The 16,980-nt window shown below is 41.4% G+C and overlaps 1 protein-coding gene across 1 annotated transcript in view; it reads left to right on the top strand.

Annotated features, from left to right (window-relative positions):
- The window catches only part of LOC139709290 (short transient receptor potential channel 4-like), a 53,036-nt gene that overhangs the window by 24,073 nt on the left and 11,983 nt on the right, over positions 1 to 16,980 (top strand). Inside the window, exons 5-9 of the mRNA XM_071621240.1 lie at positions 76 to 165; positions 2,725 to 2,838; positions 5,513 to 5,700; positions 6,512 to 6,645; positions 10,736 to 10,875. Of these exons, the coding sequence (XP_071477341.1) occupies positions 76 to 165; positions 2,725 to 2,838; positions 5,513 to 5,700; positions 6,512 to 6,645; positions 10,736 to 10,875 (666 nt within the window). The remainder of the gene's footprint in view (positions 1 to 75; positions 166 to 2,724; positions 2,839 to 5,512; positions 5,701 to 6,511; positions 6,646 to 10,735; positions 10,876 to 16,980) is intronic.

The raw sequence follows: 16,980 nt of genomic DNA, 5'->3' as shown, positions 1-16,980 counted from the left end.
ACTTAACGAAATGACGATACCAACATATAATAGGTAAGGGCTTCAAGTGAAATATTCTTTTTTATCATCGTGTAGGTGGAAAATAAGCTTTTATTCCAAGACTTGGCGAAGAAGATGGAACAGCTCGCTGCTGATCTGATCTCGGAGGCAAGGAACAGCAACGAGGTAAACTTTTGTAGTATCACAGCTGACACTGTGCACATGAAGCACTAACGGAATGATGGGCACGGGTTCAAGTATTTTGCGTTAAGCATGTATAGGTTTCCCTCCTTCAAAATGAATACGCTAGGACTGTTACGAACCTATACATTGGACTATCAAAACGACATCTCGAAAAACTTCGTTATTGCAAGCTAGAGACGTCGAGTTAGTTGAGGTGTATTGAGCAAGAATTAAGCCTTTTGTGATCTCTGTGTTTTCAGTGAAAGTAGTGACGAGACTGTTCATAATAATGTCCATGATAAATGATGTATATTATTATCGAGCTTTAAGATATGCGACGCGAACTCTAAGACGACGCAGTCTCCAGGGTCGGACAATTGAAACAGCTGTCTCGCGCTTGTGCAGAACACCACTTTTTGCCTAGTTAGCGTTGTCTTTACAGTGTTCGCGTGGCAGAAGTAAAGCTCGCTATTAATGTAACAGATTTTACCGAAATGTTAACATGCCTGATGAGTTTCCCTCAGCACATTCAGAAACCCTCATAAACTCTACCCTTAACTTAAAGGGAAGGAAGGCTTTCATTCTTACCTTTTGTAAGCAGTTTTTCTATTTTGACGGGACGACTGCTTAGAGGTATTTCCTGACTCTTTCATCAATCCACATTACACACTTGTTGAGCACTACCATTGGCACGAGAAATTCGACGTTTGGTCTCGATATCCTCACCTGCTCGAGTATAAACGTGGCATGCCCTAGATTAAAGGGTGTGTACAGTTCTGGTCGAGGTGTAGATTTAGCTTTTAATATTTTGCGAGATATTCGGAAACCACTCTGTGAGATGTCAAATAGCATGCAGTTCTAAGGGGTATCAAAAGTTTATTCGATGAAAATCGGTTTTGAAATGGCTGAGATATCCAAAAACAACGTGAAACAAAGAGATCATAATAAAGTTGGGGCATGTCGCCTTTTATTATTAGCACTTTTTGGGATATCTCAGCCATTTGAAAAACCAATTTTCATCAAATAAACGTTGAATCCTTCTTAAAATTACACGCTCTTTCATATTTCATAAGAGGCTTTTTATTATCTCACTTAGGAATGTTCAAAACATGAATCCCTACCTCAACCAGTACTGTACAGTCCCTTTAAAGTCAACGATTATTAACAACGCCAGCAATCAAGCTTTGAACAAGAACAACACAGTCAATGAGGTCTCTTTTATCAGTTGAGGGACTGGCAGTGACTGGGGAAACAATTCTGCTACCAGTATTCAAGAATCAGAGCGAAGCATTCCCGTTTCAAAAACCTGAACAGCTTTTTATGTAAAGATCCTGTTTGCCACGCAGTCTTTTATCATACTCACCGGCGCAGTGCTCATCCATTTTACGGGTGTAGGGCAATTACCCCCATAGGCAATTACCCCGTCAGATCCACCCCCTTTACCTAACCCTAACCCTGATCCTGAATCTGAACCTAATCCTAATCCTAACCCAAACTCTCACCTTAACCTAACTCTGACCCTAATCTTTACTTATCACTAACTAGTATGTAGGCGGGGATTTATTGCCCGGAGAGGAAGGGGGGGGGGGGGGAGGTGTTATTGCCCGGATACGCCATTTTACATTCCTCAAATTTGTGACCCGATTCGTGTGTGTGTGTGTGGGGGGGGGGGGGGCGCTCTTTGTTATGTGTAAACAATTCGGCATGGTGTATGATGGCGTTATAATGATTATAGGCGTTCATACTTCAGAGATATTGTGGAATATTGCTCTTGAATTGCACCCAAGCGTGCTAGGACCAAAATTGAAATGGAGATTTGGCCTATATAGAATGAATATACATGGGATAGACACTTCGAATGAGTAGATTGAATATGAGCAATTGGTAGCGGTAGCATTTACTTTTCTTACAGACAGTCGATTGTAGGGTATAAATACACGTTTCAAATGAGGAAAAGAAGATTGATACAGTCCAGTGTAATTCCATGTGATAATAGAAATGATATTTATTGTAATAATGATGATATGCCCAAGGTAGTTTCAAGGGTGGTGACAGAGATTGGATAGCCACAATTTCATGAATACAAAACCCTCATCCACGTAACCGCAAAGTAAACATGAAATATTTGCGGTCTCATCATCGTGATTATTGTTTTAGGGTTTTATATTTAGAATGTCTTGCTCAAAAGTGTGTTGTGATTATAGGACTGTCAATAAGGATTTCGAAGCCAATTAGCTTACAACTCCCTTCCTGTAGCGAAGGGACTGGTACTCCATCTTTTTTTTTTTGGCGAAGTTGTGAAGTCGTATCTTCCCAAGGTACGTCTCCGAGATCAACAGTGGCCCCGCCCAGTTTTGCCTTAAATGGAATGGATCCTCCGCCCCCTCCTCATAATCTCGTACCTCATTGGTGAGATTCAATGAAAGTTTGAAAGTTTGACAGGTGCTTGATTCTCCCCCACTTTGAAACTGATTATAAACAAAATCTGCCCCCATCGGCTCGTCCGAAGTAACACTAATCTTGTTAGAGGGAATACATGCAATGTCATTATCTTTCTTGCAGATTTTGACGGTCCTCAAGTACTTGGAGAAGGATGACAAGAAAGGCGTGTCTGTCAACAGAGTACACTCTTTTCTACCCAAGATAGAACGTGCTGTCAAGTTTGGACAGAAGAGGGTAAAAGTTTTATCAATCCATGTACCTTATACGTACATAGTATTTGTGGTCGGGAAGATCATTAAAATTTGGTGTGTGCGTTTATACTGTCACGGTGGGTTCTTCCCTGCTGGGAAAACACAGTGTCCCACAGTGTGAGAAACACAGTGTGAACACAATGTGAACACAGTGTGAAACCTCGTTACAGTGTTAAATACGAGCGTTTTAGCAGTGTGAACACATTGTGAATCAACAATTCACAGTGTGACACAGAACATTGCCATGTGAATGAACACTCTGTGAAAACCAAACCACAGTGTGAAATCATCAGTCTCCACACTGTTAAAATTCGAACTTTTTCACATTGTCGCTTTGTGACCATACTGTTAACACATTGTGGGACACTGTGTTCTTTGCAGTAGGAATGCGTATAGTGCGTTTGCATGCGTGTGGATATCATATTATTCTACAAATACTTTAGGCAGCTGCCTCTGCAAAGATGTTCACGTGTCGTCCTATTATAACCACATGTTCGGAGTACATAGCTTTGCCCAAAATTCAGTTCTTGTAACCTCACTGAACCCAGACATTTGATCGTATGTGCCTTGTGTATGCAGTTCTACTTGAATAATGTGCTTTGTGCAAGGTGTATTCAACGTGTTCACAATAATAATCACGCGATTGAGACTCTATCAATGATGTGGTGACATTGTTCAGTCTGCCATGAGCATGTCGAGCTTATCATGCATATCTTTTTAAACCCAAATAGACAGGCTTGTATAATCCTCTTTTTCTTTCTTGTTGTTTTTTTTATGTTTTCTTTGTTTCTATTGTTGTTGTTGTGTTGTGTTGTTGTTTTTTTGAGAACATGACCTGTGTGTATTCTTGTACATTTACGGTATTGTGATTTTTCCGCCTTTGAAGCACGACGAAAAGATGTGCAAGGAAGGTATGGCTAATTATTTCCGCGGTATTATTTCTACTGATTGGATATCCAACAATGGTTGAAAAACGCAAGAGCTATGACAACCACAAAAGAGAACGGACCATTTCTCACAATTCATTCCCCGACAACTTCCGTTGGTTGCTTTTATTTCAGAAGTGATGCCCCACCCGACACGGAAGCGCTAAATAACCCTTGCTAGTATATAGGATGAGTATAATGGCGGTGGACCATTGAAATCTAGATGTGCAAATTACACACGAAGAAATATAATGTCAAGCTAACTTTGAATTGTCTATTTCGAGTGATATCCCCCGTTGCTTGCACGGTAACATTGCCAAAAAAGAAGAAAATGTATATTTTCTCACGATACACATTTTCAGTTCTAACAAAAGCAGCGCTAATAAATCCAAGTTTTTCTCTTCCAAACACGACCGCAACTGCAGTTGTGGTAAGTATTTTTGCGTCCCTATCGAATGCTGAAGAGTGTTCATGCAAGTCCTTATTCTAAGTTCGCTTTTAAAGTTTGTATAGGAGAGAAACTGTCCGAATGGAAATGACAAAAGTTGAAAAAAAAAAGCATGGAGAGGTTTATGGGGAAAATCTCATCAAGTATTCAAAGCAATTAAGGAAAATCTAAATGTAGCAAAATTAGGTGTAAAGATTACAGTAGATATGAATTGCAATAATGAGAATGTGGAAAGTGTGCAAAAAACCTTCAATGTTATACTGGCCTATACTAGTAATGTATTCGGTGATCATTTGCGGCTTATGGGCGCCGCGTAATTGGGGGTGGGGGGGGGTGGGGGAGGAAACGTGCATGTGTGTGTGTGAGGGGGGGGGGGGGGATGCTGCCAATGTTTTGGTCAATGGGTATGCTGGATGAGGGGTGCAAGATTCACTCTGCATCGGTCGATACCTTGCATATATATATATATATATATATATATATATATATATATATATATATATATATCAGTTTTTGAGATTTTAGTGCCTGGATAATGAGGATCACCAATACCTGCTGTACTATTCTTTTTTTTCAAGCCACTATCATATCTCGTGCTGAAAGCGATGTATTTGTGCATTTCTCCCATGACAATTCAATGCTAAAACTTTTGCTTTCTTCCTGAGGCTAATATATCAAGAACTCAAACATTCTCAGTTGGGAGTGAAAGCAACGTGAAAATGTTGTGATGAAGTCAATGAACTAACCCGCCTCCTATGTCCGAGGTCTCATCATGCATGTGGGGCTGCAACATGGAGCTATATACCATCATGGCCTCACAAAACAGTAATGATTTACCATGTTAAGACTTGACCATATCTCGAATAGTTAACGGTGAGCACAAGAATCTGTGCATTTTCCGGGTAATGTTTGTTATTCCGAAACACACGAAATTCCTTTCGTGCTAGATATATGTTTATCTGAAAATGAAAGTCCGGACATTCGTGATGTTATTCTTAAGGGTCGCTTATCGGAAAATGGAATAAGGTTCGTTATTTTGAATATAAACACTTAGGAATTACGAACCACATTTCGTTTTCCGATTAACGAACCTTTTCATTTTCGGATAAATGAACCTTCAGATGATGAACCTTATTTCATTTTCGGATGAACGAACCTTCAGAAAAACGAACCTGCGGAATAACAAACCTTCGGAATAACGGACCTTACTTCATTGTCGGACTAAGGAATCTTCGGAGTAACGAACCTTTGGAATAACGAACTGTTACCGATTTTCCCGCCAGTTTGTGGCGTCGCCGAACTGCCAGCAAGCCGTATCCACCCAGTTCCACCGGCACCTGGTTTCCATGACAGACTGGTCGAAAGGGATGCAGCTCCTTCTAATCGTTGGGGTCATCCTGTTCCATCCGATCTTCGCCATCGGCTACAAGATTGGTATCGGCGGGAATGTGAAGGACTTTATACAGATACCGTAAGTTTCATCTCCCTTTCCATAATATCATCTTCATCTTTTGCGAGATACGAGATTCCTTTTGCCAGCCCAGACCCAGCATAAACCATTTTAATCTATTTACATGTGCCCATCCTATGTGTAATGTAATGTGACGTAATGTACATTGTATATGTACATGTGTTAATTTTTACTGCTATACTATGTTGTCTGTTTGGTCAAATAGATAAATAAATGAATGAATGACTGAATAAATAAATAAACGAATACTAGTATTATTATCACTATACTACTGCTACTACTTCTACTAATGAGGATGATGATGATAATAATAGTAATGATAATAAGGATAATAATAACAATAATAATAGTTATAATAGTGATAATAATAATCATCTGTTTCATGTAATGACATAACATAATAGATAACATCATTTAAGAGTGGGACTATTCAGCTACTCAACGAGATCAGGGAGGTGAGACGAGATACAAACTTCTTGCCTATTGCTACGCCACCGTCTCCGACGAATAGATGCCAAAGAGATTGGTGGGGGGGGGGGATGATCCCCGCCACACACACACACACACACACACACACACACACACACACACACACACACACACACAGTCTCGTCGGCATCTGGGAATGATAATAATAATGTGTGTGTGTGCGTGTGTGTGTGTGTGTGTTTTATGTGTTTGCGTGTGCGTTGTTTTTAAGTGTAAGTACCCCTAGACATGATCTTTGTTATGTGCAAAAGAATATTCTTTCGCTTGTTTTCGCTTGTCTCTGAGTTTTTTTTTTTTCCTTTATGTCCCCATTTCACTATAGGTTCATCAAGTTCGTCATGCAGTTCGGCTCCGACATATTCCTTCTTTCTGTCATGATGGCCCGTAGCTCTATCAACCATCCCGCGTGGGAGATTAAATCTCTAGAGATATTCATACTCCTCACATATGCCACAGGTGTGTATCATTTAACCTGTTGCCGCCATTTATTGCGTCATCACAGATCAATATTCTCATGAACAAAACAGTTCCAAATGATATCGTTATCTTCTACGTGAATAAGCCAGTTTGCAGTTCCACTTTTCGCAGGAGCAGAAAAAGGTCATTCGTACCAACAGGTGCGTTGGTTTTAAAGTCACTGAGATCAGCATTTGTGATGGAATGATAATTCATTAATGATTGTCCATGAGCTAACTCCGAACTGGCTTATTGTTCTAATATCCCGACCTTTAGAGACCATTGCAACTTTGAATTTTTCTGTTGTTCTATCGTAGAGGGCTTGCAGAATATGACCTGGTGCATATTGATGTTATGTCACCGCCAAACGTAGTAGATTCTTGCCATGTGAGCTTTCATTTCACGAATATCTTTTGATTTGGTATTATACTCAGTAGATCAAGACACAAACAAAATATGGTATTCCGCTATTAAAAGAGTGGTATTGTTTCAGTGCCTACAATACAAGTCATTTAATTTACCAGCTTCTCCAAATCCATTATAAATAATAATCATGTTGTTGAAATGTAATTTTGCTTATGCCAATGTGGTTTGTAAAGGTGCTCTGCTAGATTGCTGGTTGCTCGTTCGTAATCTGAACAATGACGATTTGACTTCAAAATCATGAATTGGGACTCCAGGGAGGCAGTGCGTACCTTGACCTTTTATTTACTTTCGTTATGGTGCCTGCAGACATGTACACGTTCTGGTATGTAAGCTTAACGATTTTTTGGTATTGTATCTGCCGGCCTTAGAGTTTGTGGCACAATCGTTTCCACTGGCGGTCGTCGAGGACAATACTGGACCCAAAAAGTGTGATATAAGCACGTTCTCGATTTTAAATGATATTGCCATATAATGGTGAACTCATGGTATAGCTTCGCCATGTCAGTGAAATATCACGTGATACCCCGAACCCATTGCTGTTCATGATTCATGGTAATGTGGATTTATGAGGACAGTATTTTCTTTTTTGTCATTTTGTTTACGGTACAGTGAACCTTCCAAAGGTTGAGGTCTATTGGCCTTCGTCACATGACCTGAGATTGGATTTAACACTCTCGCGAGTTTGAAAGGACTTTTGTAATTCAGTGAAGCGGGCAGACTAACGTTGATAACTATCGCGATGAGTTGGGCTGGTCTTTGTATAAACTTATGATGCTTGCTGAGAACTTGCTTATGATTCAGATTATTTTATTTTGCACTAAAATCTGCAATGCCCTTGTAAGCAGCTCGCTAGAAAACCAAATGTGTTGCCGATTTTATAACATTTTCACAACTTGTTGAATGTGTATCAATTAACCACGTCTGATTTGTTGGTTGCCAATATTCAGAGAGACAAATACACGTAACTATACCTCATTGATACCCTTGTTGACGTTCTTCCCTGAGGATAACAGATCGTCAAGCAGTTTTAATGTGTAAGCATGTCTGTCCTGTATGGGTTAAGTAGGCATGTAAAGTCATCAACCCATGCAGCCGCAACTATTGGCGCCAGAAACTGTTGAATTTATGGTATCACCACAGCAGATGTTAAAAAAAAAAGATTCCAAAGCTGATTGCCCACCAGCTCTTGTTTAAATCCATCAAAGCATTTCGTCTAAAACGTTATGCTTTAAGGGTGGGATTTCATAGAACGACATGACAAGACAACGTCGCATGTTTCCTGGAAAGTTTTTCCGCCTTACCTTTAGCATCGGCGTATCTGCCAAAACATCACCCACAGTCCCACACACACCCTTTGGCAGTTTCCACAACTGAATTACCCTGCTATTGTGCATCAAAATACTGGTCATAAGATAAACAATGTCGATGAATACTCTCATAATGTTATGTGTTGGCTGGTGTTTGATGGAGGGAAAGAGTTAAAGGGATGTGTAAAAGTCTTGGCATGGAAATAGATATGCTATTCCTTCATTGATTTGCATAGTTTGGAGCGTTGATCGAGGAGGCTATATCAACACATTCACTTCCCTGCGTGCTGTGAAGCATCAGATTCAGCGTAAAGTAATGGGCGTAGTAGCAGTTTATCGACGTGTAATAATTGCCGGCTTTTTTTGTCACTGATGTGTTCGTGATTGTGTGACGAGGACGGGATTCTCGTTCTCTGGCAGGCGGTGCCAAATTTTCTTGAAGTCGTGTCGTGCGCATTAAACGCGCATGAACAAAAATGCGTCATTTCCCTCTGTCATTCTTTCCAGTATACTTATTTGCACGGCCTTGTACGTAATCACCGTCCCTTTTATAGTGAACTTTACCTACACTTGCACGCTGGTGAATGAAATCCAGGAATGCTTTGTCAAGAAAAATATAAACAGGGCTTCTCTTGGTTGTTTTCCTCGTGTTAAAAGGCAATGCGACCTTGTAAACACAGTCCACTGCAGGTTTGTTCACTGTGCCGTGACCGAGTCAATGCGAGAGTACAAGAACTCCAATTGAGTTTTATCACAATATAACTGCCTCTTTGCAATGATATACATTTATATGTAAATGATTTGTGCTTACTCTGTATTCCCTACTATGATAAGCCCCGTTACTCTGCAGCAAAGAGTTGTATAGGATTGTTGCCTCAGACACGAAAACTAAAGCACAAAGCGGTTACTTCCGAGACATGGCGATGCCTCATATATCGGATTAATAATGGGTGTTGTACAGCGGTAAACCAGGGAGGTATCAGTACATCCTTGCGTTTACACTCGACTTTCCCGTCACCCACCTTCTTCTGTTGACTCTTTTACAAATATGGCAAAATCATAAACGTCCCATCTCTTTTTTCCTTCTTAGTTTTCCCTATCACGCTCTCGTCAAATCCTCTTCGGATGTTTTCTAATATTCCAAATGATTTATGAGGATTGTGATGAACTGGGGCCTGTTACATAAAAGTTACTATTGTCGTAACTTTGCCATCCAATGGTAACTACCATGGCAACAATACTCAACAGCGAATCAAAATCAAGAATTCCATGGAAGTTACCAATGGATGGCAAAGTTACCATGATAGTAACTTTTATGCAACGGAACCCAGAAGCCGAGAAATCACCAATGTATGACATCCAGATGAATTTGAAGATGTTTGCTTATTTCGGGAGTACACGTTATTTTGACGCATAACGTATCAAGACATGATCAGTTCAACTTATGAAGACAATACAATCGAAATGATGTGTATAGGTTTTGTCAAATTATGTTTATGATTAGGTACTGTTTGGAATATATTTGAATTACTTGATTTCTCGTGGGATTTTTTTTTTTGGTGATCTTCGAATTATGTTTGTTTTTGTTGTATACAAACAACAGACCATGCAGTCTCCCGAGTTGACAAGTTGACGTGATTATTGAGTGATGTTGATGCTTTTACATTTTTACTAACGATTTTAACACTTCGTTCCGATGAATATTAAATTGCAGATAAAGTCTACTCATCCTTACATCCTACCTCAATATTGATTATCATCTATAGGCAATCTAAAACTCTTATCTCATTGTCTGTAGTACATGATCCATGCTGGAAAGAACACAGTGTGAAACTGTGGAGCGGTCAGCAGTGTGAACACTATGTCACACAGTGGGTTCATAGTCATAACAGTGTGTTCACATAGTCGACTCTGTGAACACACTGTGTAAACAGAAGCTCCAGGTTCAGCACTGTATGTTCATGGAGTCGACTTTGTGGGCACACTGTGTAAACAGAAGGTCCAGGGTTCAACACGCAATGTTCACAGAGTGAACACAGAGTGAACACACTGTGAACACACATTGAACACACAGTGAACACTCAGTGAACACACTGTGAACACACATTGAACACACATTGAACACACAGTGAACACACTGTTCGACACTGTGTTCCTTCTGGCGTGGATGTTGTTAGTCATGTTCACATTGGCGCGTTTGCAATTCGGATTTGTCTTCACTGAGTAAGACAACTTCATTATTGTGAAGACAACTTCATTATTGTGAAGACGGATAAAAGCACCTGTATTTTGTCCTTTATTTGTTTATGTTATGCTCTTTGTATTTTTGTATGTTTATGTGGTTGCTTTGCGCGCAGGCATCGCAGTACGACAAGGGATGTTTTTCATTCAGCTCGGTCCGAAGAAGTTCCTAACGAATTTCACGCACTACCGTGAAATGATCATATCTACACTTCTCTTTGTCAACTGTGCACTAGAAGTCATCATCATCGATAAGGTAAGTGATTCCCTTCCTGTCTTCCAGTATAATCTGGAGCTGTTTCTATATTCCCATCTACTTTGCAGATTTGAAAAAAAAAGAAGAAAATTGTGAAGTAGCATGTAGCATTTGTGCCATGCCATGTTGTTAATTTGTGGCGCGCAAGTTATCATCTTATTGATTTTGCTAATCTTTAAAATTAATCTTTAAAAAGTTCGTACACCGCCCACCACTTGGCCACTAGAAAGAAGTGAATCTAACCTAAGAATTATTAATTTCAGATATTCGCATTTTGTTCTAGCGTGAAGACAAAAAAAAAATTCATCCCTTTGATTGAGAGCAAGAGATAAACACAAGTTTAGGCTGCAATTCGTAGCCCTGTCCATCCATGCACACGACTAGTATCGCTTTCTGTAACACGGCATTGCTCCTAACATGATAGTTGCTCCGGTCTTGTTTTCTTCAAGGACTTAGGGTCAGAGTTGTGATAGGGTGTTAAGTTTAGTTTGATGTTAGGATTAGGATTATGGTTAGAGTTATGTTGGGTAGAATCTATGTTTGGCTTAGTATGCAGATATTTCATGGGAGCAATTGTCGCAGGAGGAAATGCCATGTAACCATCGCTTTTAAGCTGCCCAGAAGCACAAAATCCCAATTCACGTGATAGTCATAAGATGTTTTAGCTCTGGCAAACTCCGAAACATTGTAACGGGTGGTCAAGGAGAGGGTGGCCATTCAAGCCATTGCTGGGGCTGACCATTCAAAAAAAATTGGTCACATGATTTGGAGGTTTTGTGGTTGGTCAAACCGGTGATAGAATCTCTTTGTCGTATAGAATTAAAATGGGCAGAAGTATATCTTCATATTGCCTCAGTTCGAGGTCAGGGAATCTTGCCCAAATTAGATCAGAGAAAATAGAGCGGGAAAGACGGAAGGGGTTGGGAAGGAGTTGACAGAACATTCGAAGGGAGGATGAAGAAAAATGAAAGAAGACAAGGAAGCATGGGCGTAAATCCCGGGGGGGGGGGATGGGGGGGGGGATATATCCCCCCACTTTTGAAGGAGGGGGGGGGGGATGGCCTGTACAAATATCCCCCCCTGAAATTCTCCCAAGAAAAGATGTAGGAACAAAAAAACAAACAAACAAAAAGAAATGTGGTGATGTTGATTTCAGCATGATGGATTATTGCATAGCCTATAATCTAGGCGGAGAATGCAGTTATTGTCCTTGTAATTTGCTGAAACGTATGATGCAGCGAGATAATTGTCTTTGCCAAGCGATACATCTGATGGGGCGAGACTACGAACAGTGGACGCATCTACCGCGTCCGCTAGGCGCCACGATCGCAGTTTTTTTTTTCGTGTAAGAAGACTGCCACCGATTAAAAAAAAAGAAAACAACGACAGACAACTGGATCATAGGCGGCGTATTCGCGCGCATCCACTGTTCGTAGTCTCGTCGCATCAGACCAGCTGCATCCCCACCTAGGTTATAGGCTATATACTGTAATGCATGAGCCATGACGTTCGCACGCCCGCCTCGTGACGAGAGCATACTGCTGAACAGTGCTAGCAGCGCTCGCGTACTTCTCTCGCACGCCAATGCATGTAGAGCAATATCGACCGTAATGCATGCTTCGGATGTTGAACTACTGGTAGCCACACAACCAGATGGCAAGCAGCTGCATGCAACCAGGGAGGTGCTCTTCCCACCTCCTTGATGCAACACAGTCTGTAGGGCCATCGACGTAGGCGTGAACGAGTGCACCATGCCGTGCGCGATACGACTCACGTCGAGCTCCGCATGAATTACCCAAAGATCTAAAATTTTAGATAACAAACGAGTTCGTGAACAGCCTTGTACGAGTTTCAGTCGTAGGAATTGCAACACATTTACCCTCTCCATATTGGCAGTGATTTTGCTCAGTTAGTATAATTCGTTTGCCTCCAGAAAAAAAAGGAACGCGTGTCGATTCCCATATTTTGCCATATGCAAGTACCTCCTTTAGTCTAATGAACATTGCTTTAGATTAATGGTTCAGACCTATTAACCAGATTTCTTTTTGTTTTCATGGGAGATGTGCAAAAAGCACTAGAAAGTTCACCTGTTGACAAACATACATCAATAGATTAATAAGACAAGTTTATTCGCAGCCAATTTTACTGATATACAACATTCATCTCACGAACAGAAAAATGGATTCTTTAATCCCTAATTAAACAATCTCACAGAAAAGGCAAGACATATTATCAACAGTTTGCCAGAATAGTACGAAAAGTTTTATACACTTCTGGGATTGAAATTTCCCCAGATTACATCATAAATGTGTTTACGAGATATTTGTTGCTGCCAGTAATTACCAGCAGTTGCGCCCGGTGCGCCCCCATCCCTTAATTTCCAAAGCGAAAAAAGTACAGCTACAAACGGCAGTTTTTGGACTGTAAAATGTCAAAATTTCAAGCTCGCTCGCTTCGCTCGCTCGCATTGAATCGTCATGCCATTCTCCTGATGTTGCTGCCGGGTAATTGCCAGCAGTTGCGCCCGGTGCGCCCCCCCCCCTTATTTTTCAAAGCGAAGAGAAACACTTCCCTGCTCGCATTTAATCGATATGTCATTCTCCTGATGTTGCTGCCAGTAATTGCCAGCAGTTGCGCCCGGTGCGCCCCCATCCCCTTCATTTCCTAAGCGAAAAAATATAGCTACAAACTGCCGTTTTGGGACTGTACAATGTCAAAATTTTCAAGCTCGCTTGCATTTAATCGTCATGCCATTCTCCCAATGTTGCTGCCGAGTAATTACCAGCAGTTGCGCCCGGTGCGTCTCCCTTCCCTTATTTTTCAAAGCGAAAAAGATATAGCTACAAACGGCAGTTTTGGGACTGTGAAATGTCAAAATTTTCAAGCTCGCTCGCATTTAATCCTTATGTCATTCTTCTGATGTTGCTGCCAGTAATTGTCAGCAGTTGCGCCCGGTGCACCCCCACCCCCTTAATTTCCTAAGCGAAAAAATATAGCTACAAACTGCCGTTTTTGGACTGTACAGTGTCAAAATTTTCAAGCTCGCCTGCTTCGCTCGCTCGCATTTAATCGCTATGCTATTCTCCTGATGTTGCTGCCGAGTAATTGCCAGCAGTTGCTCTCGGTGCCCCCCCCCCTTAATTTTCTAAGCGAAAAAATGTAGCTACAAAAAGCAGTTTTGGGACTGTAAAATGTCAAAATTTTCAAGCTCGGTCGCTTCGCTCGCTCGCATTTAATCGTCATGCCATGCTATGCTATTCTCCTGATGTTGCTGCCGAGTAATTGCCAGCAGTTGCTCCCGGTGCCCCCCTATTTTTCAAAGCGAAAAAAATATATAGCTACAAACGGCAGTTTGGGGGCTGTAAGATGTCAAAATTTTCAAGCTCGCTCGAATCAGGGAGGTGGGAAGAGAAACACCTCCCTGCTCGCATTTAATCGATATGTCATTCTCCTGATGTTGCTGCCAGTAATTGTCAGCAGTTGCGCCCGGTGCGCCCCCACCCCCTTCATTTCCTAAAGTACAGCTACAAACGGCAGTTTTTGGACTGTAAAATGTCAAAATTTTCAAGCTCGTTCGCTTCGCTCGCTCGCATTTAATCGTCATGCCATTCTCCCGATGTTGCTGCCGAGTAATTACCAGCAGTTGCGCCCGGTGCGCCCCCCCCCCCCTTATTTTTCAAAGCGAAAAAGATATAGCTACAAACGGCAGTTTGTGGACTGTGAAATGTCAAAATTTTCAAGCTCGCTCGCATTTAATCCTTATGTCATTCTTCTGATGTTGCTGCCAGTAATTGTCAGCAGTTGCGCCCGGTGCACCCCCACCCCCCCTTAATTTCCTAAGCGAAAAAATATAGCTACAAGCTGCCGTTTTGGGACTGTACAATGTCAAAATTTCAAGCTCGCTTGCTTCGCTCGCTTGCATTTAATCGCTATGCTATTCTCCTGATGTTGCTGCCGAGTAATTGCCAACAGTTGCTCCCGGTGCCCCCCCCCTTAATTTTCAAAGCGAAAAAATGTAGCTACAAAAAGCAGTTTTGGGACTGTAAAATGTCAACATTTTCAAGCTCGCTCGCTTCGCTCGCTCGCATTTAATCGTCATGCCATTCTCCCAATGTTGCTGCCGAGTAATTACAAGCAGTTGCGCCCGGTGCGCCCCCTTATTTTTCAAAGCGAAAAAGATATAGCTACAAACGGCAGTTTTTGGACTGTGAAATGTCAAAATTTTCAAGCTCGCTCGCATATAATCTTTATGTCATTCTCCTGATGTTGCTGCCAGTAATTGCCAGCAGTTGCGCCCGGTGCGCCCCACCCTCCTTAATTTCTTAAGCGAAAAAATATAGCTACAAACTGCCGTTTTGGGACTGTACAATGTCAAAATTTTCAAGCTCGCTTGCTTCGCTCGCTCGCATTAATCGCTATGCTATTCTCCTGATGTTGCTGCCGAGTAATTGCAAGCGAAAAAAATGTAGCTACAAAAAGCAGTTTGGGGACTGTAAAATGTCAAAATTTTCAAGCTCGCTCTCATTTAATCGTTATGTCATTCTCCTGATGATATTAAATTGCCAGCAAATGCGCCCCGTGCGCCCAACTTCAAAGCGAAAAAAATATATAGCTACAAACGGCCGCTTTTGGACTGTACAATGTCAAATTTCATGATCGCGTTCATGATCTTCAGTGTAAGAATTAAGACAAGAAGTTTCTCTAAATGATACCATTTTATAGGCAAAATTGTTCAATAATAATCTACATAAAATGTACTGCTGCCTTAAACATGTTGGACTGTTTCAAGTTGATAGAACACGCAAAAAAAAAATGAATCAAATTGCACCATTTACAACATCAATATGCAAAAAGTTCTCACACACCCTCCCCCTCGCTCGCATCTCTCCCTCGCATCTAACCGCTCCCCCTAAGATCAAATCCTGGCTACGCCGGTGATAGGCCCCACTATTTAGTAGGTCTTCACAGTGATGTCACACAGGCGGAGCAAGAGCTGAAATACCACGATGTAGTCATTCAATTATCTATGAATATTTCTTTTTCTTACTTGTTTTTTTATAGGAAAAAGATCCCAAATTTTACCAAAAGTGTGCACCAGATCGCTGAATTTGAGGTCTGAAAATGCCAAATTTCCCACACCCTCCCCCAGGCCGCTCCGCTCCCTCGCACAGATATTCAAACTCAAAGTCCCTCCCCTACCCCCCATCATTAAAACGGAACGATGCCCCTGTGATGATTGCTTCACTGACTTAAAGCAAGAAAATTGAAGAATACAATTAATAGCTACAGGAAAATATCTACTGCGTTATTCAAGAAATGGATATCCTTATTATCATTTTATTGAATTTAGTTGGGCATCATTCAGGGCTGCGCTACGTTTTTGAAAGGGGGGGGGGCGCAAAATCGCCTGTCAGTCAAGAAGAAAGAACATCAAAAGAAAAGAGAAACAACAACAAAAAATTCTTCATACTTTTAAGGTCTGATTCTCCGCCGAAAGTCGGCTGACAAGAAAAAACAAACAAACAAACAAAAACAAGAACAAAAAGTCGTCATATTTTTGCTGCCACTTCCCTCCCACTTTGCATGGAAAAGAGTGGGACATTTGATCCCTGTAAAGTGTGTGTGTGTGTGTGGGGGGGGGGCAAGCTCCCCCCCCCCCCCCCCCCCAGGGCTGCGCCGGTCCGGTTATGGGCTTGTAATTGTGGTGATGGTGACTATCGCCAATCATCCCCCCACTCCTCAGTACGGATTTACGCCGTTGAAAGGAAGTAAAGAGGGGGAGCACGTTGAGGATAAAAAATACCGTACATAGAAATTTAAAAAATACAACGGGAACTCCCCCACCCAAAACGATAACTTAAAAATATTGAATCAATCCAAATACAATTTCAGGGTATGAAACTATGACTTGTTACCCACATCTTGCAGAAAACCCCATCCGATTTGCTTCAGTGGTCATCTAAGAGAAATGAGGATCTTTGTAGAGTATGTCAGGAATCCCATCCCTCCAAGTTCTGTCCATTGTGCTCACACATATGGCAGTTCTAAGAGCATCCAACATGTCCAAGTGCTTAACTTGGAAGAAACAAACCCGACCATGACATG

The sequence above is a fragment of the Diadema antillarum genome, unplaced genomic scaffold (assembly GCF_040938485.1).
Source record: "Diadema antillarum isolate AM-2024a unplaced genomic scaffold, OU_Dant_1.0 seq00001425_RagTag, whole genome shotgun sequence".
NCBI classification, from domain to species: domain Eukaryota; kingdom Metazoa; phylum Echinodermata; class Echinoidea; order Diadematoida; family Diadematidae; genus Diadema; species Diadema antillarum.
The sequence above is the reverse complement of the archived record's forward strand: the minus strand, read 5'-3'. Positions and strand labels throughout refer to the sequence as shown.